At 37.4% G+C, this 16,445-nt stretch overlaps 2 protein-coding genes across 2 annotated transcripts; both read left to right on the top strand.

Annotated features, from left to right (window-relative positions):
- Positions 1-1,332: 1,332 nt before the first annotated feature.
- LOC123531860 (uncharacterized) lies at positions 1,333-5,041 on the top strand. Its single transcript, XM_045313148.2, has 3 exons — positions 1,333-1,633; positions 3,130-3,313; positions 4,661-5,041. Exons 1-3 carry the CDS (start codon positions 1,460-1,462, stop codon positions 4,771-4,773), a joined length of 471 nt encoding a protein of 156 aa, XP_045169083.2. The 5' UTR covers positions 1,333-1,459; the 3' UTR covers positions 4,774-5,041.
- Positions 5,042-8,464: 3,423 nt separating this feature from the next.
- LOC123531604 (uncharacterized) lies at positions 8,465-16,025 on the top strand. The gene is made up of 3 exons (XM_045312712.2): positions 8,465-8,782; positions 13,397-13,580; positions 14,273-16,025. Exons 1-3 carry the CDS (start codon positions 8,609-8,611, stop codon positions 14,383-14,385), a joined length of 471 nt encoding a protein of 156 aa, XP_045168647.2. The 5' UTR covers positions 8,465-8,608; the 3' UTR covers positions 14,386-16,025.
- The last annotated feature ends 420 nt before the right edge of the window (positions 16,026-16,445 follow it).

Below are 16,445 nucleotides of genomic sequence, written 5' to 3'. Positions count from 1 at the left end.
GGCGGTCGTAAATGTCTCCCCGTACCTTCAGTCAGAGCTGTTATAACTTCTCTTCAGATTGTTCAGCACAACATTTATGATGTGTTAATTAATGTACTGTTTGATTTTTCAGCTTGAACATTTCGCCTTTAGTGGTTCCAATACTCCCGCTTTAAAAGCTTTAAATCTGGGTATTGCATAACCACCGCTTGGATATGTCATGGTGTATGCTTTTAAATTTTCCTGTGATATTAGGCTCCATAACCACAGATCCCCTCTCTAAATTCCAGTCAGTTTAGTTTTGCTCATTGTTTTGTCGGGGGATCATACGCCGCTTTTCATGGAATTGCACTCTGTGCATCATTGAAGGTTCCATGTAAACCGCCGTATGAATACATCTGCGGATGTCTTTTAATTATATTCTGGTACTTATAACATTTGTAAATGTTGAGTTCTGCTCAACCCGGGGCAGGAGGGCGTAGACGGTAGCTTACATTTCCACTACAGTTCATGAACAGTCTCAATCAAACCGAGCCTGCAACATTTTCGTTAAAAAAAAAACAAATATGTCGTATTGGGCGACCTGAAGTTTCCACTTCTTTATTTTAAAGATGTTGGTCGTCAATATGCAAACTTCTCAGATTAAAAGGCAAGAAATAATTATATCAATAAGAATTGGAAACTTTCAAAAATGAATAGCCATGATTTTCAGTCTGCAGGCTGGTGTTAAATTGGCAAGCAATCACGTAACATTCATCACTATAGATCTAAATTCATGTTTGTTTATTCGTATAACAATTATAATTCTCATTATCTTTCGTCTCAGCAGCGAAACAGTAAAGAATGAGGAAATCGCGAGTATACTCTTCTATAGTAAACCAATTAATGAAGATGATGATGACCTTGGGTCAACCATATATGTAGAGCTGCCTAAAATCAAGGCCAAAATATTACCTGAATCGAGACGTTTTCTCGCGGTTCGATATCCAAAAGTCAAGTGGGTTGGCCACCTTGATCTGGTTGTACTGATGTAGTTTTACGTAAATGGGCAAGTACCGAACGTTTGCTGCTTTTAACCTCTGAAGTAGCACTCTCTGAGTATAAAAAAATCAACAGTATGTCGTGAATTTGCTTTTAAAGAATCTAAAAAGTTAGGTCTAAGGATAGAGATATAGATATTTGAATAGGGTAACTATAGGTCTACCTAAACCTAAAATTTTAACATTATTTAGCAAAGTGATTCTGTTACACTAACACAGGGAGTGTACTGGTGCACGTATTAAAACCAACAAACAGCAGGTACAGGCCAATATAGGAAAATACTATCAGTGCAACCGAGTGCCTGTGAAATTAGTCAGACGAAATATGATGTCCTTGAAGCTTAGTTTCTCTTTTGATATACCAAGGCCACACAAGAGTTCTTTACACGTTCGTGCACTTCTTATGATATAGATCGTCTATTGCGTAGCAAAACATAAACATGGATTTAAACCTAAAAGATTGTTTAAAAATTGGAGCCACTGGACTTTCCGGTTTGTTTGCCGGATGTGCGCTGTACGTTAACGCAGTTGGCCACCCGGCGGGTCAAACTCTTGATTTGCCAAACTGTCGAAAAGATTGGAAAGAAAATTTCCTTAGAGCAAAAAAAATACAGGTAAGATCATTTGTGCACTCTATCTTGTTTATCTATGTACATGCACGTGGTTGATCAGTAGAAATCTACTATTTATGTTTATGTATTATACCAGTTTGATATGTGTGAATGTATAGATGTGTGTTGTATTATAATTAGATCTAATAGATCTATTACTTTTATTTTCATTATAACGGTACATGTACATTGCAGAACGTTATTTTTCCGGATTACCTAGAATCAAACAGGAGTCCATTACACGGAAGCGCACTAGACTCATAACTCTAAATTGACTTAGTTTATTATTGTAATTTCTTTTTAAACTAGATGCCCACGAGCAACATGTCGAGTCCGCCCTTTGACCCCTAACTGTGACCTTGACCTTTGAGATAGAGTCTTTCTCATTGCTTTAAACATTCATGCAAATATAAACAAAATTCCTCAGTGCATGTTAAATTCAAAGTTTTGGGCCGGACAAGATCTGACACGACATTTGACCTCCAACGGTGACTTTGACCCTTGAGATAGGAACCTGGTGTTTGCGCAGGACACTCCACCTCACTGAGGTTAACATTCTTTCCGAATATAAACAAGATTTCCCAGTGCATGTCAAAGGTATGGGCCGGACACGATCTAAAATGACCTTTGACCTCCAACTGTGACCTTGATCTTTGAGGTAGGACATTGCGGTTTGCACATGACACTCTGTCTCACTAAGGTTAACATTCATGCCAAATATAAACAAAATTCCTCACTGCGTGTCAAATTTATTGGCCGGACAAGGTCTGACATGATTTTTGACCTCCAAATATGACCTTTATCTTTGAGATTTTGCTCATGACACTCCGTCTCAATGAGGTTAATATTCATGCCAAATATAAACAAGACTGCTCCATTCTTGTCAAATTTATGGTCATAATAAACAAATCCGGACAGACGGACGGACGCATGCACGGACGCACGCACGCACATACACCGAACCGCCATTTGGGCATTTCTTCGGTTCCGCAGGCAGACTCGATAAAAACCAGGGTTAAAGGTTAATATCCAGATTTTACTTTGCAGAAAGTGTTATAATCTGAATATTTAAAGATTCAACCGATTTATATCCTGTATGTTTCTTATATAGATCTAGATGTTTAACGTTTAATAACCCGATTCAACATTGTAGAAAGTATTTTAGTCTGTTTATTCATCTCTTTCCCTTACGCCGCAGTTTATCCAGTAACTTTCTAATATAACATTTTGCCACCTGTTCACTGCAGTATTTATGCTCACCTCCTATCTATTTGATATGTATTCAGGTACCTCTCTCTTTCTCTCTCTCTCTCTCTCCCTCTCTGCATATTCACTTACTTGTTTCTATGTACATACACACATAGTTCGACATACACATGTAATAAACATATTCTGCTTAAGAAATAATTTCCATCACACATTTGAATCTAATATATATGTGTATGGCTTTTAACTTTTAATAAACACAAAATTCCAGATTTTCTGTTTGTATAATACAGAGACCTATGTCCGTACTAGGAGCTCTTGCTGGTGCTGGTGCATACTATTTAGACAAGGATTCGGACACGAGGTCGCTGTGGCTGGTTGGTTCAAGTATTTTTATTTGTGTATGGCCCTGGACTGTGATTGTTATGTTACCTGACATCAAGAAGAATCTTGAGGATGACATTATCGAAACAGCAGGTAGGTGTTTGGGTGCTCAGGTTCGCTTCCTTGGAATAAACACTACCGGTGTCCTAATGAGGAGCCCTGTGCTAGAGTTATGAACGTTCTTCATTATGATACATCAAAACCAGTTTTCTAAGGGAGCGGGTTCGAGAATTTTCAAATAAACCTGTTACTGTCTTCTGAATAGAGCAGTTAGTATATAAGAACCGATTCTTCTTACCTAATCAATTTTTAGGTTAGTTAGGAATGCAGAAAAAAACTTTTAGGACAGATAGCCTGTCCTTTTTTCTGTTCACTTGCAATGCATTATTATTTATTTTTAGTCGAAATATTTGAAATGTGTCACAGGGTGAGAAAAATGTGCAACCAGACCGGGACTCGAACAAGGAGCCTGAGAATACCGTTCCGATGCTCTACCGACTGAGCTACCCGGCCGTCTACGCACTTTCTCCTCATTTTAATATATTCTATACCGCGACACTTTCCCCACTATTTTGAAATTTATCCTCGAATTTAAGCGGGTACTCACATAAGCAATTACAGGCGTCAGATACTAACCAGTGCAATGTCGTTACGATCCCACGTTGGGCACCATATGTCACAGGGTGAGAAAATGTGCAGCCAGACCGGGCCTCGAACCCGGGGCCTCAGAATACTGTTCAAATGCTCTACCGACTAAGCTACCCGGCCGCATACACACTTTCTCCCCATTTCAATATTCAAGTTCTATACCGTGACAGATGCATGCACATGTGGTGATAACTTATCATTTTAACGTTCGGTAGACACAGCGTTAAAATATACTTCTTGCATTAGTCTGGCTACCAACTAGATAATCTTTTTTTAGAACAAATAATTCTGTTTTATATTCTGGCTTCATCAGTCCTGGCTCTGATTATCTGTGTTTTCAGAAGACAAGGGACACAATTATACAAAATTTGAATAAACTCAGGAGGTATCTCCTGTGAACAAAACACAGGGTCTGAACACAGACTAGTCTTGCATATGCATTTCATGACCTCTCAAGCATACCTCCTTACATATTATCACTATATCAGTATTTAAGTGCTGTACTGCGGCTCGTACATGGGCTCTGTGTCGTACATTTACGGTTCTTTGGTAGAATCACGGTGTCCATTTAAACGTTTGTGAATAATAGAAGCCCCATTAAGCTGGTGTTCGGGGTATTGGGGAATGTTCCATTTTCCATTGTTTCTAGTGAAAGGACACGGATCGAGCCAACTAGTATATTTGATTAGCATTACCAGTGCATTCTGTGCTTCCACAGTCCTTAATAAAAGAAATACATTTGTAGACATTGTTAGCTATACACTAATATAATCATTTTTTATTTCATTACAGGTGAAACCTGGGTAAAGAATCACATCATACGATGGAACAAACATCACGGTGTTAGAACATTTCTTAGTTGTACAGCTTTTGGAATATTCTTATACGCTCTTTCTCGGAAATAGATTTGCTCTTCATTAGTAACTACTAAATTAAAACTATTACGTGAACTTATCGGGAGTAGCTCAAATGCTTATTTTTTACATGTATGCTAGTCGACGGTGTACCTCAAATGTGTAACTTCTTTCCCAGTGTGCAGGATTCTTGTTTATCCCTCATCTTTTATAAATATTTGCCCAAGCTCTTTCAGTGTAATAACTAGTGTTTGGCTTTTACATAAGGTCTTTGACCAGACACAAGCATACCTTGTTGGCGAATAAATATAATAATATATTTTTCTTCATTTTCTTTTTGAAGTTTCTTAAATATTCTATACTCGTCGCAAATTATTCGAAAAAAGGTACACTTATCATATGTGGCTAGTGCAGCGTCCATCGTTCTTCGTCCGTTGCTCTGCGTCAACATTTTTACCTAAACATGTTCTCCTCTGAAACTATTGGTCAGATGTAATTCAGACTTGGTCAGTAGCATTCTAGTATGGGCTTCAATCACATTTTTCTGATAACTTACCTCGGCCCCTTTTAGCGGCCGCTAGAGCTAAAAATAGAAAAATAACTTTAAACTAAAACTTCTTCTCGTGAACTGATGGATTGGTATTCATCAGCCTTGGTCTATAACATCATCATAAGGTTCTCTCCAAGGTTTTTTCAAATGAGGGCTAATGACCCCCTTTTATGTGCCTCTAGAGCTAAAAACAGATAAACGTCTTCTTCTCATGAACTGCATGATGGATCTTCAATAAACTTGAATTTAAGGTACTCTCCCAATTTTATTCTACTGTATTATAAGGTCCTTTCATTAATTTATGTGAAGTGGGAGAGAGGCCTCTAGAAAAGGGACCACTAGAAGTATAAATAGAAATACCATTAAACGATTTCTTCGCATGAACTACTTGAGTGGTAAATGAATGGGCGGGGTGTTAAGGGAAAGTAAACAAGCAAGGATAAATTTTCAACAGGTAAAACCACGTGTCTATAACGTAGTGTCCCTACACAGTACGCACATACACAAAACAATTTAACCGCCCTCCTTACCCACCACCTTAACACATACACAACTAATTAACATACACTGACATACATACAGAGCAAACAAACAGACAAACAGGAAAACAGTGGGGCAGCTCCCAAGACACACACGCACGCACGCATACACACAAAGCAGGTACGCAGGAAAACCGCACAGGGACGGCCGGCAACCAGAAATGAAGCCACTAAGAGCAAAGAAAAGAGGACATACTCGTGTGTTACATATTTGTTCATGTAAAAGATGAGGAAGAAAGTAAATTGTTCACAGTAAACAGTGTAGTTTGGTATCGGGATTAAAGTGATGGATTGCAAGTTATGGTGTTTTATTTATTTATTTATTTTTGTGGGGAGGTGGGGGTGGGGGGGGGGGGGGGGGGGGGGGGGGGGGGGGGAGGGTCTGTCAAACATTCCGCTTGAACCAGTACTAGGTAGAGCATGCAACTTGCAAGGTGTACCTCAATTGCCCCTAGGCTGCTATATTATCATGATTATACCCATTCAAAACCTCGCTTCTGAAGGGGCCTCAATAGTAATCACTTTGTTCAATCCGCCCCAGTCCCGTCCCTAATTGTTTTCCTTTAACACCAGTCCTGTTGACCCCATCCGTCCCAGTCCCTCCCCTACTTGTTTTCCTGTACATCATTTGAAACTTCCAGGTGGGTTTGTGGCTCATAAGACAGTTCAAATACCAGGTACCATAAGCTCTGTTTTGGCAAAATTAGTCCTCCTTTCTCTGTAGAAATGTCCTATATAAACAAACTGAAACCCACACCATTTTGGCCATCTACTGTCGACATGACCACTACTGTTTTTAAGATTGATGGAAGACCAAAGCATTCTAGTTATTGACATTAACTTTTTATTAAGGACACATGTGGCAGTTTGGGGTAAAAATCCCAATAATAGAATTTGTTCAAACTTTGTATATACACAGTGTCATATTAAAAACAGAAATATAAAAAAAAAACGAAGGTCACTATGCTTGTTCAGGAGTTATCTGCCCTTGAATTTGCAATGTCAAAGATCCAGTTTTAAGGACAGATGACTCCTGAACTAGCTAGGTGACCTATGATTGTTTTTTGCATTTTTCTGTTTCTAACATGAAACTGTGTTCATATTCAAATAAAATCGGTAAAATGTTTAAACAAATTCTAGTTTAAATTTCCCCCATTTCTCATACAAGAAGCTGCAGCAATTTTCTTTAAATAAGTAAAATGATCTACCGACGAACTGTCAACTTAGAACAAATTAGCTAGGCAATGTGAAATTGATATATGAAATAATTTTGTGCAAAATTTATCTATCTTTTTTTTATTTGATCCATCTTCTAATGTTGTTAATTCAGAACCTACTAATCTAAATAGGCTAAGGTTTTATAGGCTTTGAAAACATTTATATATATTAATGAACCAAAATCCAAGTGACATCAGACATACTTCTGAGTTGTCATGTATAAGTAGAACCACGTAAAGCAGATGCTGGATTTTGTAAAACGACGTCGAAAAGATCAACACGATGTATCAAACATACTTTCTTTAATTTTTGTTTTGTTTAGATATTAATGAAACCTTTGTTTTATAGAACAACCATCGGTAGATCTGACTTTCACATTTTTTTCTAATATGTTATCCACGACTTTCCATAACTATTCAAAGACGGAAGACAGTGTAGAAACTAAGGACGTATGTGCATAGGGCACACTTGCCTCATTCGGATGCTGAATATGTATCACGGCCTGTTTGAACTAGTCCATGTCAGGGGGATTGAAATTTCACCAAAGGATGATAAAGATATGTTTCTATTTTATATTTGTAAGGATACGCATGCGCGTAAGATTTCATTCTTTTTTAGCTCGTCTGAACGGAAGTTCGGGGTGAGCTTTAAGAGTAGGTGGTTGCTCCGATCTCCGGCGTCAACAATAGGTTCATTAACACTGTAGATTGCTCAATTTTGGCCAGGTAACTTGTTCAGTAAAATTATGAACGTGCTTGATACTGGGTCATCTAGGCCAATCACTACCGGTATTTCACTAAGATAAAATGTCCATGCTAACTTGCACACAAATGCCATATTTTGTACGTAGATTTCATAAAAAGATCTATGACGTATTAGAAGCTCCATGCAGTAACAAAATGACAAAAATCACTCACCGATCTCGCTTGATTTGTAAACTGGCGAAGTACCTGCGGTACCGGAAGCGAAGTGTCTCGGCACAGGTGGTACAACAGGCACTGTTTAGTACCCGTGTCTAGGCCAAAGAGAAATCACTGACTGCATCGTAAAACGTACTTAGTGTACTGACTTCATTTTATACTATGGTTTTGTTTGTTTTAATTTCAAAACGTCACAATAGTGTGCGATACCTATACGTCTGTACTTTATTGATAATTACGTGATGTTTGCTGGCGGGAATTTTTTTTCCATAAAATTTAATCAGAAATTGTAGACGAATGTTTTTATTTTAAATTTATTAGGAAAACAACGGAAATTTTAACAGCAATTGATGAAAAATACATTGTTAGAACATCGAATATGCAGCATACAGGTGAATATAGCAAAAAAATAGATTTCTTAAAATCTGACACCACCATGTTTGGGTTAGTCGCTTTAATGCTTAAACCTTCAAGAGACAGTCGCGGCGTTCCATATACCAGCCCTAAACTGTTTTAAGACATTAATTTGATGAAATAAAATGTCCTTGAAATTTAGTTTCTCTTTTGATATATCAAGGTCAAATAAGAGTTCTTTACACGTTCGTGCACTTTTCACGTTGTATTTCTTATGATATAGATCTTCTATTGCTTAGCAAAACATGGATTTAAACCTAAAAGATTGTTTAAAAATTGGAGCCACTGGACTGTCCGGTTTGTTTGCCGGATGTACGCTGTACGTTAACGCAGCCGGCCACCCGGCGGGTCAAACTCTTGATTTGCCAAACTGTCGAAAAGACTGGAAAGAAAATTTTCTTAGAGCAAGAAAGATACAGGTAAGATCATTCTTGTTTAAACGTGGTTGATCAGTAGAAATCTACTGTTTTATGTTTATGTATGATATCAGTTTGATATGTGTCAATGTATAGTTGTGTGTTGTATTATAATTATTAAGTCTATTATTCTTATTATCTATTATTTTTATTATGGTACATGTATGTTGATGAACGTTATTTTACCTAGAATCAAACCGGAGTCCGGTACACAGAAACGCACTATATGTATAACTCCAAATTGACTTAGTTTGTCATTGTGATTTATTTTTTAGACTAGATGCCCACGGGCAACATGTCGAGTCCATCCTTTGACCCCTAGATGTGACACTGACCTTTAAGATAGAGTCTTTCTCATTGAGTTAAACAGTCATGCAAAATATAAACAATATTCCTCAATACATGTCAAAAGTTGTGGGTCGGACAAGATCTGACATGACCTTTGAAAACCAGATGTGACTTTGACCTTTGAAATAGGATAGGATGGTGCTGCGCAGGACACTCCGTCTCACTGTGGTTAACATTCATGCCAAAGATTCCTTAATAGATGTCAAAGTTATGGGCCGGACAAGATCTAAAATGACATTTGACCTTCAACTGTGACATTTACCTTTGAGATAGGAAATTGGGGTTTGCGCATGACACTCCTCCTCACTGAGGTTAACATTTACGCCAAGTATAAACAATATTCATCGCTGCATTTCAAAGTTATGGGTCGGACAAGATCTTGCATGATCGTTGACCTCCAAATTTATGACCTTGATATTTGAGATAGAAACCTGGAGTTTGCGCATGACACTCCGTCTCACTCACTGAATTTAATATTCATGCCAATTATAAACAAGACTGCTCCATGAATGTCATAGTAATGGTCCAGACAACAATTCCGGATGGACGGATGCACACACGGACGCATGCACGCACATACTCCGAACTACCATTTGAACATGTCTTTGATTCCAAAAGCGGGCTCGACAAAAATCGGGGTTAAAGGTTAATATCCAGATTATACATTGTAAAAAGTGTTTTAATCTTCAACTCTGTCCTATACACCGTTGTTTATCCAGTAGCTTTCTAATACAGCAGTTTTTTTGCCACCTGTTCACTGCAGTATCTATGCTCACCTCCTATTTATTTCATATACATATAGAGACCCTCTCTCTCTCTCTCTCTGCATATTTATTTGTATGTACATACACACATAGTTCGACATACATGTAATAGACATGTTCTGCTTGAGAAATAATTTCCATTACATTTGAAACTATACACACCCTATAAACGACTATATTCTCCCTCCCTCGATCAAAACAATAAACTGACAGCTGTAAGTTGGAAAAAACCATTTTAAAGTGACTGATAAGCTTTGATGGTATGTATATTTAAATTTTATTGGAAGCTGGGCATGATTTGTTTCTGTATATAATGTGTTAGTGTGATTACAGGTAAAATTATAGCAAACAATCTCGATTGATCACTGGATTTGTCCAGAAATTATACATTGTCGGCGTCATAATTGCGTATTTTCTTCTACATGTAAATCCCGCTGTTTCATGGATGAAGAAACAATATTAGTTTGGTAAAATAAAATAAAATCATTGCTAAAATCCCCCATTTTTGATTCGGCGTGATTTCCTGACTGTATGCATGTTTGCTTGAGTACTGTACAAATGATTGTGACTTTCGTAAATGAGACTGTATGCCTGTTTGCAACTGACTTATTTATAAAATATCGGCATTCTTATGCTCCTGTAGTATTTTATAATTATAACCCGTAAACGAAGTTTGAAGGAGAGTGGTATATAGAAGTCACCATGCGGTCTGTCTGCTCGGTCTGGTTGTATGTGTGTCCTCATAAATTTGGTCGTGCAATTACTTGAATGTTACTACACCTATCTCTCTCAAACGTCTTATTCTTTTCATTTTCTCTTTAATGTGACACTTTAAGGTATAACAGAGTCTATTTTTATTATTTTTATTATATTATCATATACATTGTATTATTAAATGGGGAACATTTATGACAAGTTATTTTATTACCCCTTGATGAATGACAGAGTACCGGACCGGACATGAAAAACCGCTATTGTCCTCTGACCTCCAATTGTGACCTTGACTTTTGAGCTATCGGTACAGGATTTGCGCATGACACATCGTCTCGCCATGGAGAACATTAGTGTCAAGCGATATCAAAATCCTTTCATGAGTTATGGACCGGACAGGGAAAAAAGCCCTGTTGACCTTTGACCCACCATTGTGGCCAGAGGTCTGGAATTTGCACATGACACGTCGTCTCATCGTCTCATCGGAAATATTTGTGCCAAGGGTTATTTAATCCTTTAATGAATGACAGAGCTGTGGACGAAAACGAAACAGACCCTGTTCATTCCGTGTAAACATTTGACTGTCAAATGTAACTTTAACCTTTGACATAGGGGTCTGAAACTTGTGCATGACAGATCGTCTCATTATGAAGTATATATGTGCCAAGTGATATAAAAAAAAACCTTCTTGGATGGCAGTTATAGACCGGGCAGGAAAAAAACCCTGTTGAACTTTGACCCCCAACTGTGACCTTAAGCTTTGGGTCCGGGTTTTTGCGCATGATACGTCCTCTCATCATGGGAAAAATTTGTACCAACTAATATTAAAATCCCTTCATTGATGACAGAGTTAAAGAACGGACAGGACATTTCAGATGGACGGACGGACGGACAGACGGATGGAATGACAGAATGACGGGCGAACGGTAAAGCGCATTCCTATAGTATAGTCCCGAAACTGTTTTTCAACCGGTAGGGGATTAACAAGCAGCCCCACAATGGGGAGGGGGCAAATGTCCCCTACCGTTTGAATTTCGAACATTAGCACAACATATGTGGATATGTGGGCCCGAAATGTATGCTTGTTAGTGGAAAAGTGCTTTACGGTCTGACATCTTGAATCTGATCTAGATAAGAATTACACAAACATTAACAACATACTGCTCTCTATGTGTGTGTGAAGTTGAAGAGGTAGGTAAAATAGTTTTCAAGAAATCATGAACACATTTTCATCATAAAATGGCTGCTAGTTGGCCATTTTGAATCCCATCTAAAATAGTATACGTGCATTTATTACATATTGCCCTCTATGTGTGTGTGAAGTATCAAGGTAGGTGCAATCACAGGTACCCCAACTGCGCCTGGACATACAACCGTCGTGTTGATTACCCGCCGTTATTTGACCGTTATTTCTCATACATTTATACGTATTATACTCACCAAATTACACATAGCTTTCGAGTTGAATGTTTCTTTAAAATAGTCTGATTTTGCCGACGATGTTAAAACAAATACGAGGTAGATTTTAAATTAACGGAAGTGGATTGAGCCAAGCTTAGCAATGAAAACGACTAAATCCGGAAGGACAGATGCCCGGGTGGCGTGTAAAAGCGTTATCACTGTCAAATGTAATTTATTTTAAACGTGAGAAATAACGGTCAACTCACGACAGGTAGTAAACACGACGGCTGTATGTACAGCTGCAAGGTACTTGTGGGTGCAATAGTTTTTAAAAAATCGGAGGATTATTTTGTTGGCAGACGGACAAACAGACAGACACACGGACAGACGGACCGGGGGTTCAACCTACAGTCCCCTCCTGTCTAATCTCATTGGCATTTTGAAGTCGTCAGGTAACATTTCTTCGCGTGACTTCAATAGGGAATCGACAGAAGATTGTTTCTTGTATGACATAGTAGGGACCCTGTGTATAGTTCCTAATTCTGTATTTTATGACAGTATATGTCTGTAACACTAACACGGAGTACTTGCATGTAAACGATTCTTAAGCATTCTCCAACCCCGTCCCAAATGGATAAGTACATGCATAGCCCGAGGGGTTCGACATTAAATGACATTACATACATGACGACTGATCAATAGAGACAATTTGGTATGTATTTTTTATTTTATTGACACCATTAAATCACCTACTATAGTCGCAAAATGGAATACAGTGTCAGTCGCAAATACGAGTTCATATCCAATATCAAAACTGGCACGTCGGCATACAGTGAATGTTTTTTTTTACCGATTAGATAAAAAGTAATTTCTTTCAAAAACGCAACAGATGTGCAACATCTTATTTACATATATTTATGGAGTATGCATGCTTATTTCAGAAAACATCTTGTATTATCGGATTGCAAATCAATTTGACATGTTATTCATCAGTTTCGTGACTTCGTCGGGTGAATTTTCATGCAATGAGTGTGATCAGTCAACATTTTGTAAAGATTACATGTCTGTTTCATCTGTTATATCACCATATACACAGAGTTATTATATCACCATATACACAGAGTTATTATATCACCATATACACAGAGTTATATTATCGCCATATACACATAGTTATATTAGACTTATCGTTAAACGTAAATACACATACCGTGTAAAGCAAGATGATTAATTTTAAGACGATTTCTTACCTTCGGCCTGTCTTTTTATCGTTTTGATCAGTCGCAACAGGAAGAGGGGGAGTACAGTCCTTTATAGGGTGTGACTATATATATGTATGGGTTTTAACGCTTAATAAACACACAATTCCAGATTTTCTGTTTGTATAATACAGAGACCTATGGCCGTACTAGGAGCTCTTGCAGGTGCTGGTGCATACTATTTAGACAAGGATTCGGACACGAGATCGCTGTGGCTGGTTGGTTCAAGTATTTTTATTTGTGTATGGCCCTGGACTGTGATTGTTATGTTACCTGACATCAAGAAAAATCTTCAGGATGACGTCATTAAAACAGCAGGTGGGTGGGTGTTCAGGTTCGCTTCCTTGGAATAAACAGTACTGGTGTCCTAATGAGAGTCCTGCGCTAGAGTTATAGGCGTTCTTCATTATTGTACACCAAAATCAATTTTCTCAGAGAGCGGGCTCAGGAAGTATTCAAATAATCGCATAAATGTCTTTAAGTTACTGATAGAGCAGTTAGTTAGAACTTAAAGAGGTCTGCGCTGCACTAGGGCGTATAATATGGTTTCTTTATTTAGGCGTTTGGCATTATGATAATGCAATTAGAACGTTAGATAGGAACACAGAAAATACTTTTAGGAAAGCCAGAATGTCATTTTTCTGTCCGTTAGCGGTGCTTCTTGATTTTTTTCAGTCGAAATATTTGCAACGCATGTTGTGATAACACTGCGCTATGTCTACCGAACGTTAACATGTACGTCTTGTATATGCATTTCATGACCTCTAAAGAACATATCAGTCATACCTAGTCTGCTAAAGGAAGATTATGTTTGCTCAGTTGTGTTGTATGCTTCCAAAGGACCATCTTATAGATTATCACAATATCAGAATGTAAGTGCTGCGCTGTGGTATGTACTTGGACTCTGTGTTATGTTTATTCTTTGGTGGAATCACGTTGTCCATTCAAAAGTTTGTGAATAATAGAACATTTGTAGCTGCACAGTTATATTATTTTTTATTTCATTACAGGTGAAACCTGGGTAAAGAATCACATCATACGATGGAACAAACAGCACGGTGTTAAAACATTTCTTAGTTGTACAGCCTTTGGAATATTCTTATACGCTCTATCTCGGAAATAAATTAACTCTTTATTAGTAACTACTAAATTAGAACTATTATGTGAACTTATCGAGAGTAGCTCAATGCTTATTAGCTCAAATGAGCTATGCTCAGGCGAGTTTTTTTTTATCGATCGATGTCCGGCGTCTGTCTGTCGTCTGTCAACATTTAGCTTGTTTATGCGATAGAGGCTGTATTTTTTTTAATTGATTTTCATGAAACTTGGTCAGAATGATTGCCTTGATGAAATCTAGGTCAAGTTCGAATATGGGTCATCTGGAGTCAAAAACTTGGTCACTAGGTCAATTCAAAGAAAAACATTGTATATGCGATAGAGGCTGTATTTTTAATTGATCTTCCTGAAATTTGGTTAGATTGATTGCCTTGATAAAAAATCAGGCCAAATTCGAATACGAGTCACCTGGGGTCAAAAGCTAGGTCACTAGGTCATATCAAAGAAAAACCTTGTGTATGCAATAGGGACTGCATTTTACAACGGATCTTCATGAAATTTAGTCAGAATAATTGTCTTGATAAAATCTAAATTAATTTTGAATATGTGTCATCTGGGGTCAAAAACTAGGTCACTAGGTTAAATAAAAGAAAAACCTTGTGTAAGCAATAGGGACTGCATTTTACACAGGATCTTCATATGATTAAGTCAGAATAGTTATCTTGATAAGTCCAGGTCAAATTCGAGTATGGGTCATCTGGGGTCAAAAACTAGGTCACTAGGTCAAATCAAAGAAAACATTGTGTATGCGATAGAGGCTGTATATTTCATTTGATCTTCATGAAATTTGGTCAGAATAATTGCTTTGATAAAATCTAGGTCCAGTTCGAATATAGGTTATCTTGGGTCAAAATCTAGGTCACTAGGGCAAATCAAATAAAAACCTTGTTTATGCAATATGGACTGCATTTCTGGGTCTTGTATTGATATGGATAATCATAGGTTAAAGACTAGGTCACTAGGTCAAATAAAAGAAAAAAAAACTTATGTATGCGATAGAGGCTGTATTTTTCAATTGATCCTCAAGAAATTTGATCAGAATGATTGTTTTGATCAAATGTAGGTCGAGTTCGAATATATGTCATTTGGGATCAACAACAAGGTCACTAGGTCAAATCAAGAAAAACCTTGTGTATGTAATAAGGACTGAATTTTACAACGGATATTCAGAAAAATTTAGTCATAATAACTGCCTTGAAAAAATCTAGGTTAAGTTTGAATATAGGTAATCTGGAGTCAAGGTCGCAAGGTCAAATCAAAGAAAAGCCAGACTTGTGTATGCAATAGGGAATGCATTTTACACCGGATCTTCATGAAAATTGTTAAAAATGTATGACTGGATGTAATCTAGGTCAAGTTTGAATATGGGCCAACGGGGTCAAAAACTAGGTCATCAAGTCAAATCAAAGGAAAAGCTTGATAACACTTTAGAAATGTTTATCTTGATGATTTTTGGCCCAATTTGGAATCTGGGACATCTGAGGTCAAATGTAAAAATAAATGAAAAACATTGTGTATACAATAGTGGCTACATTTTTCAATTTAAGTGCATGAAAATTTGTCAGAATGTTTGTCTGCTTGAAATCTTAGCTTAATTTTTATCTGGGTCACATGGGGTTAAAAACTAGGCCGCCAGCCAAATAAAAATATAAGCTTGTTTACACTCTAGAGGCCACATTTTTGTTGTATCATTAGAAAACTTGGTCAGATTTTTTTATCATAAAGTCTTGGATGATTTCGAATCTGAGTCACGTATGGCCAATTTGGTCAATAGGTGGTCAAATCAAAGGAAAAACTTGTATACATTCTAAGTGGCCACTTTTTGCTTTTGCTCCAATCTTTCTGAAACTTTGTCAGAATGTTTATTTTTATAGAATCTTGGACAAGCACGAATCTGGGTCTTTTGGGATCAAAAGCTAGGTCACTAGGTCAAATCAAAGAAAATACTTGTTGATACTTAAGAGACCACATTTTTGGTCCAATCTTAATGAAAATTGTTCAGAATATTTGTTTCCATAAATCACTAGGTAAAACATGTTTACACTGTTATGGTGTGTTTCTCAGGTG

Source organism: Mercenaria mercenaria, chromosome 11, assembly GCF_021730395.1.
Source record: "Mercenaria mercenaria strain notata chromosome 11, MADL_Memer_1, whole genome shotgun sequence".
Classification (NCBI taxonomy): Eukaryota; Metazoa; Mollusca; class Bivalvia; order Venerida; family Veneridae; genus Mercenaria; species Mercenaria mercenaria.
Note: the sequence above shows the minus strand (reverse complement) of the source record. Positions and strands in the feature narration are given on the sequence as shown.

What these genes read in the sequence shown, in the direction of transcription:
- LOC123531604 (XM_045312712.2), top strand. Translation starts at nt 8,609, where the DNA reads ATGGATTTAAACCTAAAAGATTGTTTAAAAATTGGAGCCACTGGACTG. An exon ending in TTAGAGCAAGAAAGATACAG is followed by an intron (nt 8,783 to 13,396) that starts GTAAGATCATTC and finishes TGTATAATACAG; the next exon opens with AGACCTATGGCCGTACTAGG. An exon ending in TGACGTCATTAAAACAGCAG is followed by an intron (nt 13,581 to 14,272) that starts GTGGGTGGGTGT and finishes ATTTCATTACAG; the next exon opens with GTGAAACCTGGGTAAAGAAT.
- LOC123531860 (XM_045313148.2), top strand. Translation starts at nt 1,460, where the DNA reads ATGGATTTAAACCTAAAAGATTGTTTAAAAATTGGAGCCACTGGACTT. An exon ending in TTAGAGCAAAAAAAATACAG is followed by an intron (nt 1,634 to 3,129) that starts GTAAGATCATTT and finishes TGTATAATACAG; the next exon opens with AGACCTATGTCCGTACTAGG. An exon ending in TGACATTATCGAAACAGCAG is followed by an intron (nt 3,314 to 4,660) that starts GTAGGTGTTTGG and finishes ATTTCATTACAG; the next exon opens with GTGAAACCTGGGTAAAGAAT.